The 16,283-nt window shown below is 39.1% G+C and overlaps 1 protein-coding gene across 2 annotated transcripts in view; it reads right to left on the reverse strand.

The window, feature by feature from the left end:
* METTL25 (methyltransferase like 25) overlaps positions 1 to 16,283 on the reverse strand; it is a 109,102-nt gene that overhangs the window by 64,766 nt on the left and 28,053 nt on the right. For both annotated transcript variants that reach the window (XR_005587561.1, XM_039497216.1), the window contains exons 2-4: positions 13,598 to 13,762; positions 5,547 to 5,647; positions 791 to 1,432 (exon numbers count right to left, since the gene is read on the reverse strand). Coding sequence is in view for 1 of the 2 variants with exons in the window: in XM_039497216.1 (XP_039353150.1) it covers positions 791 to 1,432; positions 5,547 to 5,647; positions 13,598 to 13,762 (908 nt within the window). In the remaining variant the exon portion in view is untranslated. The remainder of the gene's footprint in view (positions 1 to 790; positions 1,433 to 5,546; positions 5,648 to 13,597; positions 13,763 to 16,283) is intronic.

Below are 16,283 nucleotides of genomic sequence, written 5' to 3' on the forward strand. Positions count from 1 at the left end.
TCACCTCCACCTTTTGTATTAATTTACATAAGTGCAAAGAGAGCATCTAGTGGAAGTAAAAAACAATCATTCTTACTTGGTAGCATTTTCTTTGTGCTCACTTTGTACCAGTGTAAATGATTTCATAAGGTACAGGGAAACTGAGATCAGGTCTCAGTTGTTTAGTCGTTTATTAAACTGTCATTATCTTTAAGTCCAAAAATCCAAACTGTAAAAAATGATGCTTATAAATAAAATTATTTGGCAATTCCTTAAGAGGGGTTATTGTGCTGTACCATATGAAGTATTTCATATCTAAAGTTCAATTTCAGGTTACGTAAATTTTAATTACTAAATAACAATTTCACAAAAGTTGTTTTTAATGCAAAATATATTCTCCTGAATAACTTGTATATATAAATCACTCTCCTTGTAATTAAATGTGTTATATCTAACTAGAATAGTTAAGTTACAGGATAGTTGATGAATATCACTGCACAGTCGCTGTTAACTTTGTTTTAAGTGGTCATTTCAGCCACTTCATAAGCTCTAAGAAGTGCTTAATTCACCTAGCCAAAAGTAGTCCAGCACATCTTCTGAAATAGGAAAAGATATGCATCAGTAAGAAATGGTTGTGTAAAGTGGGTGTGAAGTGTTACCGAGTCAGAATTCTCCAGTCACACTGCTGGCAACATTCTACACCCACTTTGCAATCACTTTGCACAGGTGAAAATGTGTACACAAGGTGCAAAAGCAATGGAGAATCAGACACTGGTATTTCAAAAATAACAATGCTAGTAAGTGAAATAACCTCCAGATCTGTAATGATATCACGGAGTTCTGTTTCTGCAGTGATGTATGAGGTCAATGGCAAATAAATGTTTGAGTCATTTGACTTGCTTGCTTTGGCCCTGATGGAAGCCATTTTTCTTTGCTCTTTTTCCTCTTCACAGAGCTCCATGTTACATTTAGATGAAGAAACAGCTTCTACAGCATCAGCAGGTAGAATGTTAAGAAGAGAAAAAGCATTTTCAGAAATTTTGTTCCCATCAGACTGTGTCTGAGCCACCAAATGAGTTTCAGTTTGTTTGCTGGTTTTCAACATAGCAGAGTCTGTGAAAGCACCAGTAATTTCCAAAGGAACTGAATCTGAGCTAGCCATCTGGTCCTGACTTAAAAGACTGTTGTTAGTACTTAAAAGCTTTTCATTGATATTTGCTCTACATTTCATTTCATCTTGCACTGCCCTATCCTTTGGCTCTTCCAACACTTGGCCTCTGACATTTGCTCTTGCTCGACTTTGATAAGCTCTCCAATGTTTCTTCAATTTCCTGTTCCTTTCATTAGCTCCATAAGTGTTGGTGTTTGAGGAATCAATTCCATAAACCTTTAGATTATATTGCATGGATAAAAAGGAGCTTAGGTAGCCTTTGCCAGAGCCCAGGTCAATCACCTAGAGTAAAGATAACAGAATGAATTAAAAAGAGCATGTACCATATTAATGAACAACAAATAAAACATGTTTCAAACACATGCTAATAATAAACATTTCCCTAAGAAAAGAAGTACACGGTCCATAATTTACTTAACTCTTATTCTGCTCAGCTTCTGGTTTTAAAATACAAATATGTTAAAACTGGTTTAGTTCTACCACAGAAACACAGTCAGTGAAATAATCATGAATTTCAGCCTCCTGACTTTTCTAAGTCTTTTAATGTACTTTTGTGCATAATTTCATTTTGTTTTTAAAAAAAGGAAACAAAAAAATTAATGGGTCATATTCTCAAGTGTAGCCACTTTGAGCCACTGCTGGCAGACGTGGGAAGCCAAATCTGTGTAACCAACCCAAGGAAGATCACTCCAAGGTAAGGGTGATTTTGCATTGACATATTCCAGATGTCTTAGGTAAGAGCTCACATGCCATACACCTTTCCTGATATCTGTTGATGAGAAGAGTGGTTGGAACATCTAGGTTTTCAGTTTCTTGTGACTGTAAGATAGTTCCAACCCATGGGTGAGCAAACATAATGCAGTGAAGCAGTGCACATAATAGCAGCAGGAACAGGACAGAAAGTAAGAACTTTATACCAACTTTGCACAATCCCATGTTTTGCACCATGTGAATTTTGATTGTACATGAGGACCCAGCCCAATGCTTGATAAGATTTCGGAGTAGGTAACAGAGAGCCACTTCTCAACAGAATGGAGACTGTCACAAAAATTTCCTCTGATCCAGTATCTGCTAAGAATTATATGGCCAAAACCTTGTGTGTTAGGTATATGGTTCCTGAATAGCTTGATCCAAGGATTTTTGGACTCTAACATGTCTCATTTGAACATCTGCTCTGATTTCATGCCAAACCATGTGAACAGGCATAAAAGGTTTGACCCAGGCTTAAGATGAACTGCACATACTTAGTTACCAGGCAGTACCTTTGAATTCAGCAAGGCTGGAATGAAAAGGAGAGTTTTATTTTTCTGAAGTCCTGAGGATGCTATAAATTTTATTCAAGCCAAGAAATCCGACAGAGAATTAGTAACCAAGGTATTTTTGGATAAAAGTCAAGAAAGGGACTACACAGAGCACAGAGTATTTATGATTGGGGTAAAAACTAATTATGGACTGAATTTATGACTCAGAGATATTATGCAAGGATTAAGACTATGTTTTTTTCCCTCCTGTTGCTTTCTTTCTGTCATGTTTTTTTTTTCTTCCTGTTTTCCAACTTAATCCTTACATTCTTTGGATGACGTGTATACACACACTTTTGGTAGAAGAGGGATGAGATAGACTTTGCCTGTAACTTTTGTAAAAACAGTTTACTTGCCACCCTCTCCACCATCACACCCGATGTCTCCCACAAAGATTTAAAAGAAAGACAAGAAAGAAACATGTGGAATGTTTTTGCCAGTTAGTTAAGAAATAATGACAGGATGGGAATTCGAAGATAGAAAGGTATTATTGTAATGTCGAACGTGTCATGATTCTATCCACACCCCAACCTTCACATAGTATTTGGATTACTATTCCTATGAAAGGAACTAAGTGGACATACATTCAGATTGTGAATTGTTCAGAAACCTATTATAATGACCTCTAGTGGCTGTAAAGATGTACAACTGTTTTGGCAAGATATTTTCATTTATTATCTAGTGAAAAAAACATACAGATAAACACCATGCTCTTAACATTTGTGGTCTTTGTAAAGTGAAAAGAAAATATAGGTTTAAAAATAGGCAGTGATTATATGCTGAAACAAACATACTGGACTAAATTAATCCCTGCTGTAATTTCATATAAGGAAAGATACTCAACATACTATGACATACATTCCAAGCATGAACTTTTATAATGAAATTTCTGTGACATAATAAACTACAAAAGCTCTGTCCATATTGGGCTGGGTACTATGTTTAAACATAGATCCTGGCCCAATACAGGCGTGGATATCATTTTCCAGAAGACTGTGAGCATTTCCCAGCAACAAGCCATGAATTAAATACATAATGAATGCAGAATTAAATCTTGTTTCATACACTGAATGAATTTGTTGTGCATAATGCACCTTCCAAAGAAAATTTAACAAATATGTGTAAAAGAAAACAAGAATTACACTAGCTTATTTTCAGAATGAAACAAAGACCTTTTATATAAAGTTCCATTTGTATGACGTTTCACTAACAGTGCATATTAGGAACAATACTAAAATGGGGAAGAAAACATGTTTTTAAAGTAACAAAACTTTAAAGTTTTTTTTAATGTTTTAACTCAAACAGTTAACTTGAAAGTGATTACAATAAGCATCACATTTCTGCCTTCATATCCATTTTACTATTTGTTATAATACATAATAAAGCACCACAAGAGAACAATATCCTCTACCACCCATTATACATCATAGGTACAGGAGGTGAAGCTAAGGGCACTTTTCAATCCTTCAGAGATCTGTAATTTCTGAAAGAAAGACCCTGAGGACAGCTGTGCTGTTGTAAAACATGTGTTGTGTTTTCATTGCTCTATATTTTTAAATTAAATGTTATATATATTTTGTTCTGTCAGCAGGATTGAAAGAAATCAATAAGGAAAAAACTCTCCTAAAACTTTACAATTCATATTATTTTTTAAAGTTTAAAGGTAACTAAAACAAAAGAGGTTGCTTTTTAATAACTAAAAAGGAGGTTTTTTTAAAAAAATGTAACTGGAAAGCTCTTTTCATATATTAGGGATTTGTAACTGAACAAATAAATTCTGTTACAGTATATGACTGAATGATGGAGTAAAGTTAACATAAAGCCATCTGCATTTCATATTTAGTGACATACTGTATAGCAGTGTTTTTCATTAAAATAAATGGCCATAAGTTATTTTTTTCAAAACCACCACCAAAAGAATCAATTATTTGGCCAAAGATGCTTGAAACCAACAAATGTACATACTCTCTGGTTAAAAATATGCATCTTTTATTGTCAGTTGTCAATCAGATAAAGAAAGAGAGCTGGCTGATTGCACCAATTGCACCAGGAATCAGAGTTAGCACATTGAGGTGGTTCCAATCTTTTCTCTCAGGATATATCTATATTTCAAGCTGGACAAGACATACCCACGCTAGTACTGGTTGAGACAGCACACTAAAAATTGAATGTAGTAAAGGGGTAATGCAAGCAATGGGAAGGTTTAGCTGCCCAAGTACGTTCCTAGCGTCTCACATGGGTATTTACTTGGGGCGGCTAGCCTTCCCACCACAGCTTTATTTTTAGCATGTTAGGTCTCATCAAGGTAGCACGGGTATGTATCTTCAAGCTGGAATTTATACCTCCAGCTCAAAGTGTAGACATACCCACAGAATGTGTCCAGAAAGCTGTGGTGGGCAACTTCTCCTTTGCCTCACCTATTGATTCCCACAAGCACATATGCTGCAAACTATTTAACATCTATATGAAATTGCTGAGTGTCCATTTATACCCACGACCAGACTGATACCAGGGAGTAGAGGAGTAGCTGAAGTCACTTTGACCTGCTACTTATGAGTCTGGAGCCAGGAACAACTGGACCAACACGGCTCATTCACCAGATAAGTGTTTTGTATCATGGTAGATGGCACTAAAGAGGGGAAAAATTCCTATTCTTTAGTGCAAAAATAAAACTTGTCAGATACTATATTCTGTTTTATTTGCTATTTTTATGAGCCTAATGGAATGTAGAGAATGAATTTCTGCTTCCCTATTAGTTACTGTTCTAGTCTTATCACTATTGTACAAGGAACACTAAATGCCTGGCAACATGCAGTGCAGCTTTTAACTGCTCAGCATATAAAATCATGACTATTTTTCATGATTCACAATTGTAATAATGACTGGAGAGGTTATTTACCTGAAGCTAACAACGGTGTGGGTAAAGAGCCCCTCAGCTTTGCTCTAAGGTTTCCCCTTCAGTCACTATTACGAAAATGAAAAATAAAATCTGCATTAAGGATATATAAAAATCTAGGCTTTGAACAAGATAGAAAAGACGAGGCAAGTATTTGTAAATTATATGGTAATACACACCGAAATAAGTTCATTCTTACCTGCTTTATACCGCAAAAATTTGCAATGCTGTCTATCAATTTTGACATCATCTCCACTTCATGAGATTTCTTATCATTCATAAACTTTTCTGTTTTGATTTCTGAGAGATTAGAAAAACAGAAATATTAAAACAATTCAGACTAACTGGCCCTCATAGTCCTCAAATGAAATCAACATCTATCCATATATATATATATATATAATGTTTACATCTGAATATAGCAGTGGTTTGGACTGCAGCAGTTTTGTTTTCACTAAGAAGTTGTCAGAATGCTCTTACGATTATATTACTGAATCAAAGATAAATTAGTGAAACTGAACAACATAACAGCAATACCAGTAATATTATAAGCAATACTAACAAAATACAGAATAAAATATCTAGTATGACAAAAAATTGCTACTACGAAATTTGATCTCTTATTCCTTCTTCCCCACAGGAATTTAGTTTAGCTCTTTTTCATGTACTTTACTACAACTACATTTACCTATACTCAGAGGACACAAAAAGGCAGTGTTGGGAAACATTCTCACAGCACAGTTTGCTGATTCTGGCACTTTAAAATGATGATCACTCTATTAATTCTGCATGGTTGCTGATCATCTCACAATAGACACACTTCAAGCCATCATTATTTATACTGAGGAAATGGGAGGAAAGAGAAGCACATTTCATAGAACCATAGAATATCAGGGTTGGAAGGCACCTCAAGAGGTCATCCAGTCCAACCCCCTGCTCAAAGCAGAACCAATCCCCAACTAAGTCATCCCAGCCAGGGCTTTGTCAAGCCTGACCTTAAAAATCTCTAAGGAAAGAGATTCCACCACCGCCCTAGGTAACCCATTCCAGGGCTTCACCGCCCTCCTATTTTTCCTAATATCCAACCTAAACCTCCCACACTGCAACTTGAGACCATTGCTCCTTGGTCTGTCATCTGGTACCACTGAGAACAGTCTAGATCCACCTTCTTTGGAACCCCCTTTCAGGTAGTTGAAAGCAGCTATCAAATCTCCTCATTCTTCTTTTCTGCAGACTAAACAATCCCAGTTCCCTCAGCCTCTCCTCATAAGTCATGTGCTCCAGCCCCCTAATTATTTTTGTTGCCCTCTGCTGGCCTCTTTCCAATTTTTCCACATCCTCCTTGTAGTGTGGGGCCCAAAACTGGACACAGTACTCCAGATGAGGCCTCACCAGTGCCGAATAGAGGAGAATGATCACGTCCCTCTATCTGCTGGCAATGCTCCTACTTATACAGCCCAAAATGCCGTTAGCCTTCTTGGCAACAAGGGCACACTGTTGACTCATATCCAGCTTCTCATCCACTGTAACCCCTAGGTCCTTTTCTGCAGAACTGCTGCCTAGCCACTCGGTCCCTAGTCTGCAGCAGTGCATGGGATTCTTCCGTCCTAAGTGCAGGACTCTGCATTTGTCCTTGTTGAACCTCATCAGATTTCTTTTGGCCCAATCCTCTAATTTGTCTAGGTCCCTCTGTATCCTATCCCTACCCTCCAGCGTATCTACTTCTCCGCCCAGTTTAGTGTCATCTGAGAAATTGCTGAAAGTGCAGTCCATGCCATACTCCAGATCATTAATGAAGATATTGAACAAAATCAGCCACAGGACTGACCCTTTGGGCATGACGCTTGATACCAGCTGCCAACTAGACATAGATCCATTGATCACTACCTGTTGAGCCCAATAATCTAGCCAGCTTTCTATCCACCTTATAGTCCATTCATCCAGCCCATACTTCTTTAACTTGCTGGCAAGAATACTGTAGGAGACCGTATCAAAAGCTTTGCTAAAGTCAAGGAATAACACATCCACTGCTTTCCCCTCATCCACAGACCCAGTTATCTCATTATAGAAGGCAATTAGGTTAGTCAGGCATGACTTGCCCTTCATGAATCCATGCTGACTGTTCCTGATCACTTTCCTCTCCTCTAAGTGCTTCAAAATTGATTCCTTGAGGACCTGCTCCATGATCTTTCCAGGGACTGAGGTGAGGCTGACTGGCTTGTAGTTTCCCAGAGCCTCCTTCTTCTCTTTTTTAAAAGATGGGCACTACATTAGCCTTTTTTCCAGTCATCCAGGACCTCCCCCGATTGCCTTGATAATGGCCAATGGCTCTGCAATCACATCCGCCAACTCCTTTAGCACCCTCAGATGCAGCGCATCTGGCCTTATGGAGTTGTGCTCATCCAGCTTTTCTGAATAGTCCTGAACCACCTCTTTCTCCACAGAGGGCTGATCACCTCCTCCCCATACTGTGCTGTCCAGTGCAGCAGTCTGGGAGCTGACCTTGTTTGTGAAGGCAGATGCAAAAAAAGCATTGAGTACATTAGCTTTTTCCACATCCTCTGTCACTAGTTTGCATTCCCCACTCAGTAAGGGGCCAACACTTTCCCTGACCTTCTTCTTCTTGCTAACATACCTGTAGAAACCCTTTTTTTTACTCTTAACATCGCTTGCTAGCTGCAACTCCAAGTGTGATTTGGCCTTCCTGATTTCACTCTTTTTTTACCTGCTCCCCATTTCACTCCAATTCTTTACCTGCTCCCCATTTATGGCAAGGGGTAGTAATCCACTACTGATCCTTACCAACAGAGTACTACCCTCACACTGACTCAGCTGTCCTGAGTGGACGGAGTCAAGGCCCAATCCCTGACTATTTGCTTGGGGGATGGGATAAATAGCAGGCACACAGCACCTGATTATCCCCGCTTGCCCAGACCCAAGGACTAAGAGACTCTGCAGGAGATAGCTGTGTGTATAGAGGGGAAGAAATGATACTTGCAGGCCCATCACCGGGGGAGAGGGGGGAGCAAAGGGGGCAACTGCCCAGGGGCCTGGGGGGGCTGCAAGGCACCTAGGCGCGCAAGACCACTTGTGATGGATTTGTCACTTCCACCCTGGGCCCCCTAGGGATGGCCCTGGTGCCCGGAATTTCTGTTGGTGGGCCTGGATACTTGTCTGTGTGGAGTCACACAGACAGAGCCATAAAATACTTGTGAACTAAGATATGCAGAACTGAACCCTGAGAGGACACTCACAGAACAGAAAACAGAACAGTTAAAGACACTTTTCTGCATAACTAGTCAGATTAATACACCTTCCTCTTTCCTGCATTTCCTGTATTACTTTCCTAATTTGTCCAGAAACTGATCATGAGACAATAACTACATTCATTCCTTAATCAGATCATGCTGGGAACAATGCCCAAATCATTACTTATTTATAGAAGGTTGATCTGAGTTCATGAGAATCCTAGAGTTTTCCCCATTTCTCTCCAATATCCATAGGATCTCTGCACTTTTTAAACATCTGGTTCTGTATAACAAACTATTATGACAATACTTTGAATCTAATATAGAATCTATGAACAAATAAAAGAAAATCATAAACTTTAAAATTAACAAACAAAAGCATATGGGAGAAACCAATGTTTGACATTTCATTTTTACTGTTTTATTGAGGACTTCTGAAGGTTCTTATTAAATGTAAAAATACTTGTTAAGGCCCAGATTCTCCTAAAAAACTCATTCCTATTGAGTTGTTTAGGGTTCTTCTCCCGCACGAGGATGGTGCTGATGGAATCTTATGCTGAGAGATGAGATCTCGCAGCTTTTCTGTATCCTCAGACAGGTTAGGATTAGGGGGACAAGGGGGGGGGCGGGACAGGGACAGGCGCAGAGGACCACAGATACCAAAGTATTAGGGTCTTCATTTCTGTGATTTTTACAACTTTTTCCCATTTCAAAGATAACTTTCCCAAAATAATATATATTCTATTTCCCTGTTCAGATAAAACCCTTTGTTGACAAAAATGTAAGTTTTGCCCAAATAAGGGAAATACTGGGCAAATCTTGGTCCAAAACCAGCAATATTGTTATGCAATATACACCATATACTACTGCATGCACTGCAGCATAAATATCAAAGCCCAGATGGGGGCATTTAAAATACTAAGTGAGCAAAGTCTTAGACCCCAATGCTTAAACTGAATAGAAGCACTTTTGAAAGTGAAGAGACAAATCCTGCATGTATGCTGATTTACACCAGCTGAGGTTCCGACTCTAAATTAGTGTCTCTTTCTACCTACACATTTACCTGCATATAAAAAGTGCTTATCATCATAGTTACTAATGGTCCATAAATGTCTTTATGTTCATTCTTCCCACTTTTTCCAGTCTGGCCACTGCGCTTACTCATCAGCATATGACCAGAACTGGAGGAAAAAGGGAGAAAATGTAAAATTATTAGTTTAAATATTATTGGGTTTTGTAAGGATTTTTAGTGACTGAAGGACTTTTTCCACTTTTCAAACATGCTGTGATAATAACGGATATACTTCAGTTTAATGAAAAAGCTTACAGCTAGAGACAGTGGAATACTGCAGGGGAAAACTGCAAAGTTTGAGGAAATCTGCAGGGAATTTTCCAGTTTAAAAAATAAAAATCTTTAAAACACTTTTGCAATGTTTTGAACTGTGCTGTTCCCTCAAGATCTTGCTCATAATTACTCACCTAATTTAAGTTGCTATGCTTTTAGTCTCTCTTTAAAATGTGAATAATAGCTGATTCAAGCAAAAATTAGTAATTTTAGAAATAAAGAACCCCCTTCCTGAAAAAAGCTAAGACTTATTTATTCTCTGAAACATTCTTCCTATAACATGCTAACAACAGGATAAGTGTGATTTGTCTTATTTTGTATTCTGGGCTTTGACATTTATACCTCTAGACCAGGAGCGGGCAAACTTTTTGGCCTGAGGGCTGCATCGGGTTTTATAAATTGTATGGAGGGCCCATTAGGGGAGGAGGTCGTAGCCCGGCCCCCACCTCCTATCTGCCCCCCGCTCCCTCCTGAGACACCTGCTCTGTCCAATCCCCCCTGTTCCCTGATGGCCCCTCTGGGATCCCTGCCCCATCCACACCCCCCCACTCCCTGTCCCCTGACCACCCCTGTACCCACACCACCCCATCCAACCCCTCCTCTCATTCCTGACCGGCCGCTCCGGGACTCCTGCCCCATCCAACCATCCCTTCTCCCTGTCCCCTAGATTTTCAGAAGCACTTTAATGACCTGGTGTGCGTCTTTTCAAACAACCCACCCTAAACATTGTTACTATTATGTGCATCCATATTACAAGGTTTTTAAATTATTTCACAGGTTAGAGAACTCTGGAGGTGTTTGTGTCTCTCAAACATCTTTTTCTTATGACAAAGAACATTACAAAAGACATTGGAACAATAAATGGAATTATGCTAAAGAATAATTTTGCATGATATAATTGACATTTTTCCTTTGTATGTAAAGCCCTCACTAAAGATTCCAATTTGTTCCTGAACATTTCACATAGATGCACATTTGCTAACCTTTCTTGAAATACAGGAATGAGTCCAGGAACGTCTAAAAGAAGATTAAAGATCCCAGTTTTCACACGAAAAGTCCCATATTACAAATCTGAAGCTTGGTACTTTGCCTCAACCAGATGACTGCCAGGCAATTCATTTAGATTAAGGAGTTTTCATTGACTTGTTGGCAACTCTATACAAAGGACTCAAATTATAGTAAAATAATAAAATACATGAAATATTTTTTAATATTTCCTATATTGCAACAAAGCACAGGACTACAATTACAACATTACAATCACAGAGCTCATTTACAGTGTATAGAAAACAATTATTTGTTCTCTATCCTTTAATAATTATGAGGGAGGAATAGCTCAGTGGTTTGAGCATTGGCCTGCTAAACCCAGGGTTGTGAGTTCAATCCTTGAGGGGGCTACTTAGGAATCAGGGGCAAAAATCAGTACTTGGTCCTGCTAGTGAAGGCAGGGGGCTGGACTCAATGACCTTTCAAGGTCCCTTCCAGTTCTAGGAGATAGGTATATCTCCAATTATTTTTTTTTTCTGTACAGACATAAGGACGAAAGACACTTGATATGGGGGGCGGGGAACTGATCCAAATGCTGGGGACAGCAGCAAAAAAAGGGTACAAAGTCAAGAGTGGGAGAAGCAGGGGGAAAAGACATTAATTAGAGAGAATTAAGCATAGTGCAGGGCCTGAGATAGCATGGAAAAGGAAAAAAGAGCCAAGATCAAGCAAAATAAGAGGTGTACATATACAACCAGAAAGACAGGGACAAAGGGCTTCAGTTGGATGCAAGAAGGAAGAGAAGCCAGTGAAGGTACTCAGGGAGGGGACTAACATGTTCATAGTACCAGAAGAGGAAGATGATTTTAGCTGTAACGTTTTGGATAGTCTGGGGAGATGAAAGACAGGGAAGTCGGACAGAAGAGATCACAGCAGTAAATGGAATAAATGGCCAACCCCCATTATTAAGATGGTGAAGAAGACGGGACTTCAGAGTTTAAATACAATGTATTGAGTGATGCAGATTATAAAACAAAGGCAGGAGAGCACCGAGAGCCTGGATGTGAGCAGTTAAAGAGAAGTGTCAAAGACATGTGTCTGACGAAGTGGGTATTCACCTATTAAAGCTTATGCTCCAATATGTCTGTTAGTCTATAAGGTGCCACAGGACTCTTTGTTGCTTAATGCCAAAATTGTGAGCCTTAGGGAAGGAATGGATAGTGCACTTGAAAATGATTGCGGTGAAAGGCAAGTAAAGAAAGGACAATTTATGATCTGTTAAAACAAGATCAATCCAGGGCAAACGCCACTGCACCTTTCACGCCGCTTTAATTCAATATAAATAACTGCAGTTAATGGACAGCCTCCAGACTTATACCAGCGCACCTGAAATCAGACTCTAGCTCAAGTAAAGAAATGGGGAATAAGGAAGATCAGTTCCTTTTGTAGTGTCAATCCTGTCTTTAAGGCTCCAATCCAGCAACACACTTAACCATGTGCTTAACCTTGAGCACAAGAGTATTACCATGTTTTCAAATTATGTTAAGCCCTGATACACTTAAGATGTGCCAAACTTTATGGGTGCAGTAGTAGTCGTCACATGAAAACTAATCTGACTGCTCACATTCTTAACATTAAGCACATATTTTATTTGTAGATATAGACTGTTCTTATATGTCTGATGTTCCTGGGCAATCACAAAGTAGTTGCGCAGAATGCCTCAGAACATACATGCTCAAATGAAATTTTAAAGTAAACGCTTCTTTGCCACAGGAATACGTGGTTGAGTGTTCAGCATGGGCTCAGTTAATCAAGGGAGAAAGTCCAACAGGCACTTACGTTCTCTCTCATGTAAATTGTCATAGTGGCCCCAGGTTTGTCAGGGAGGGCAAGGAGAATGTGCAATTTTCCCATACTATATATGAAGTTCCAAAATGAGCAAGACTATATTAAGGAGTGCTAAAAAGTCTTAGCAGATGTCTACTGGGCAGGCTGTAAAGGGATCTTAAATTACTTAATTTTTATTTTTTTAAATTCCCAAATGGCCCTACTATGGTAGGGGCTGTACAAACACTTAAGACGACACAGTTCCAGCCCCCCCAAAAATGATTCACATGCACCATTGTCTGCACCTTCTGGGTTTTCTGTAGAAGTCTCTTATTTGAATACAGACCTAGACCCCCATCAGTATCTGTTAAGGTGAATCCCAGTAACCATGCGGAATCCCATTAATTTGATAAAAATTCAAGGTCCTTGTCTGACTCTTCAGACAGGAGACAAGATAACAGCTTGAGGTGATATAGCTGAAAGCCATCCTAGTGAAGTCTTTAACAAGAGCAAAAATACCAATCAAAACTTACTCTCCTCAGGGAGAAACAATAAGGGAATAGAACTAGATGTCTGCCTAAGTACTGAACCATGTCTAATTCCCTTCTGTCTGCCTTCCTAGCTAGCCTCTGCTAAGGCTGAGTCTTAAAAACATCTACAGGCATGGGAGTGCAGGGACGCCTTTTATTCAAATTTCAGGGGGGGAAATCATATAAATCTGTGCACTGGAGTAAGTAGCTAATAATAAAAGTAAATTGAGCAGTAAAGCAAGAGACTCATCTAACCTTAGCCACCACAGCGCCTGCTGAGAATTTTTATAAGATAAAATAAATTCCAATATACCACATCTCTCGTGTTGCTTTCCACTCAGTGCTCCAAGCATCTGATCTAATGGGGTACACACTTCAAGGCTTGGCAAGGAATGGTATTTAGCAGCGAGAGCAAAGAACTGCACGTTGACCAGCTTCTGAGAATTTTCACAGAACACGTTGGAAAACTTGCAGTTATCTGTGTGGAAAGTGGAGGGAAAAGTTACATGTTAACAATAATTAACAATGAAATTGCTCTTCTATGCTTGACTGGAGAACAACAAATAACAAACAAGAAGTAAAAAAGATTATTAATATTTTACCCTTCAGAGCTGGACAACTCATTATATTTCTTCACATTTACATTTTCCTTATAGAATTTAGGCCAAATTCTGCACTCAGTTACACTAATATAAATCTGGGGTAAATCCACTCACTTCAGCAGAGCTACTTCAAAGATGGCAGAATTTGGCTAAAGTGTCATCTCTTCTCTCTTGTTTAATCTCTTGCCTGCTGTGAATGCCCTCTCTCTCTCTCAGCACTGTGTATTACTGGACTCTGAACCCTAATTAAATTTTGTCTTCCCAAGTCGATTCCCAGAGACAACATTTTAATATCAGTGAAGAAATATAATCATTAAATTTACAAACTGTACTGACTTACAATCATTAGATTTATAAACTTTCTCAGCTGCTCTACAACTCTGAATTTCCAGTAAGAAATACATTCACCCCAAACTCTAGGTATGATTCTAACTTAGGATCCCAATTGTCAATGCACCCGAACAAAGCATTTTGTTCGCTGGCAACATCTAACTCATTCAGAGGAGGGCTGAAAAGGTGGCAAATTTTCAAATGATTTTAAAACACGACCTGGAAATAATAATTGACACTGAATTAGAAAATACTGTAGGCTTCAAATTAACCTTTAAAAAAATAAGTTAAATTATATTTAAACAACAAACAGAATACAGGCAATCTCTCACTGTTTGTTCTGTGTTTGAACATCGTCTCGCACAATGAGATACTGGTCCATGACCAGGGCTCCTAAGCGCCATGATAATACAAATAATTGTAATAATAACAAACTATAAAAGTTGCTCATAGTGATCAATGTCTAGAAACAGAACATCTTGCAAAGAAGACAGACAATAAGCTTCCTTCGTGATATAACAATCACTGCTCTGAATATCAGCCTGCAATGATCTGCCTTATGAGTTGTCCCTCTTTTACCTTAAAAAAACTTCACCTCAAGGACTCTATCAGTCAACATATTGAGAATCTGAATGCCGTTACACTCAGCTTTTCTGTGCAGTAAAAAACAACTCTTACATTAGGAAAAGTTATTTATGGCCATTAAAATTCTAATTTTTAAAATAAAAGTACTCTGCTACCATTGTTCTAGGTCCTAAAGAATTTTACTATCATTAAAAATATAGCTACTAAAAACTCTAAAGAGTCCTTTTCATACTGTTCTCTATATTTCCCAAGATAATTTATACAGAGAAACACAGAAAAGAGAATATGAAAGGGGGTCTCTAGAGCTTGTAGTAGCTATTGTCTTTTATTTATTTTAACGGTAATAAAACTCTCTACTTAAATGAATGAACGTCAGATCCTAGTCCAAATGTACTCCCTTTCCAGTAAAGGTGTATGTGAAGACTCCATTTGGGCTCTGATCCAAGTCCTGTGATACCAGCAGTAGTCTTCTCATTGTAAGAGAAAGGCATTGAGTATGTAGGTGCTATGCGATTTTTTCTACTTACCTTTGCTAGCACACCTCATGCTGGATGTGCAAATACTGGATAATAAGCAGGGGAGCTATCACCATATTAAGGTTGCATGACACTTCTCATTACAAGACCCTATTTCCAGTTCCTTATAACTTTGCCAAACTTTAACCGTTTCAACTGAAATTTTCTGTGCCAGGTGAATATATTTTAATTTCAGCTGGAAAAAACTGCAGCAATTTCCAAGAACAGGGCTAGGGCAAAATGCATTTATATGCTCATATTAAAAAATTCTGGCAACCTTTTTTCTTCAAATAAAGCACCCATGCTTTGGATTATGGACTTCAAATTTTAGATAGCCTTTGTGTCAGGGATGTGCGTTTGGCTGTGCCAGTAAAAATTTGGCCAAGTTACAAACCTATGCAAAAAATTGCAATGTGCACATGCTCAGTAGAGATTTCCTGCAGATTAACAGTTAAAATCTCCTAAAATTCCATTTACACTTTGCATGCTCCAGCCTCTGACAGCTCTTAGTGATGATCAGACTGTGCATGTACCATCCCCACAGAGCAACAGCATGTTCCAGTCTAGGGTTATGGGGGTTCAGAAGGACTTTCTCTGTAAAGGCCTCTCTCAGCTGCTCTGGGGTGAGGCAAGGCACTGGAACTGACAGTAGGGAACCTCTCTCTCGTGCTCTCAATGACTTCCTTGCTGGCACCCAGGCAGTGTGGAGTAGGAATTCATTTGATTTGACTGTAGAGAGGACAAAATCTGGACCAAGGGGGAGAAAAATGAGTAGACTGGGATAGGGAGTCTGGAAAGACTGGGACTGGTGGGGAAGGGGGTGACTGTGACAGGGAGTGGGAAGTAGGGAGATTGGAACTAGTTGAGCAAGGTGACTCAGTGCCTGTGGGCAGGGTGAGGGTGGGGAGAACTGGGACTAGGGCAAAGACCCTTAGAAAGGAGAGACAGAACAGATAAGGGGAACTAG

The sequence above is a fragment of the Mauremys reevesii genome, linkage group 1, assembly GCF_016161935.1.
Source record: "Mauremys reevesii isolate NIE-2019 linkage group 1, ASM1616193v1, whole genome shotgun sequence".
NCBI lineage: Eukaryota > Metazoa > Chordata > Testudines > Geoemydidae > Mauremys > Mauremys reevesii.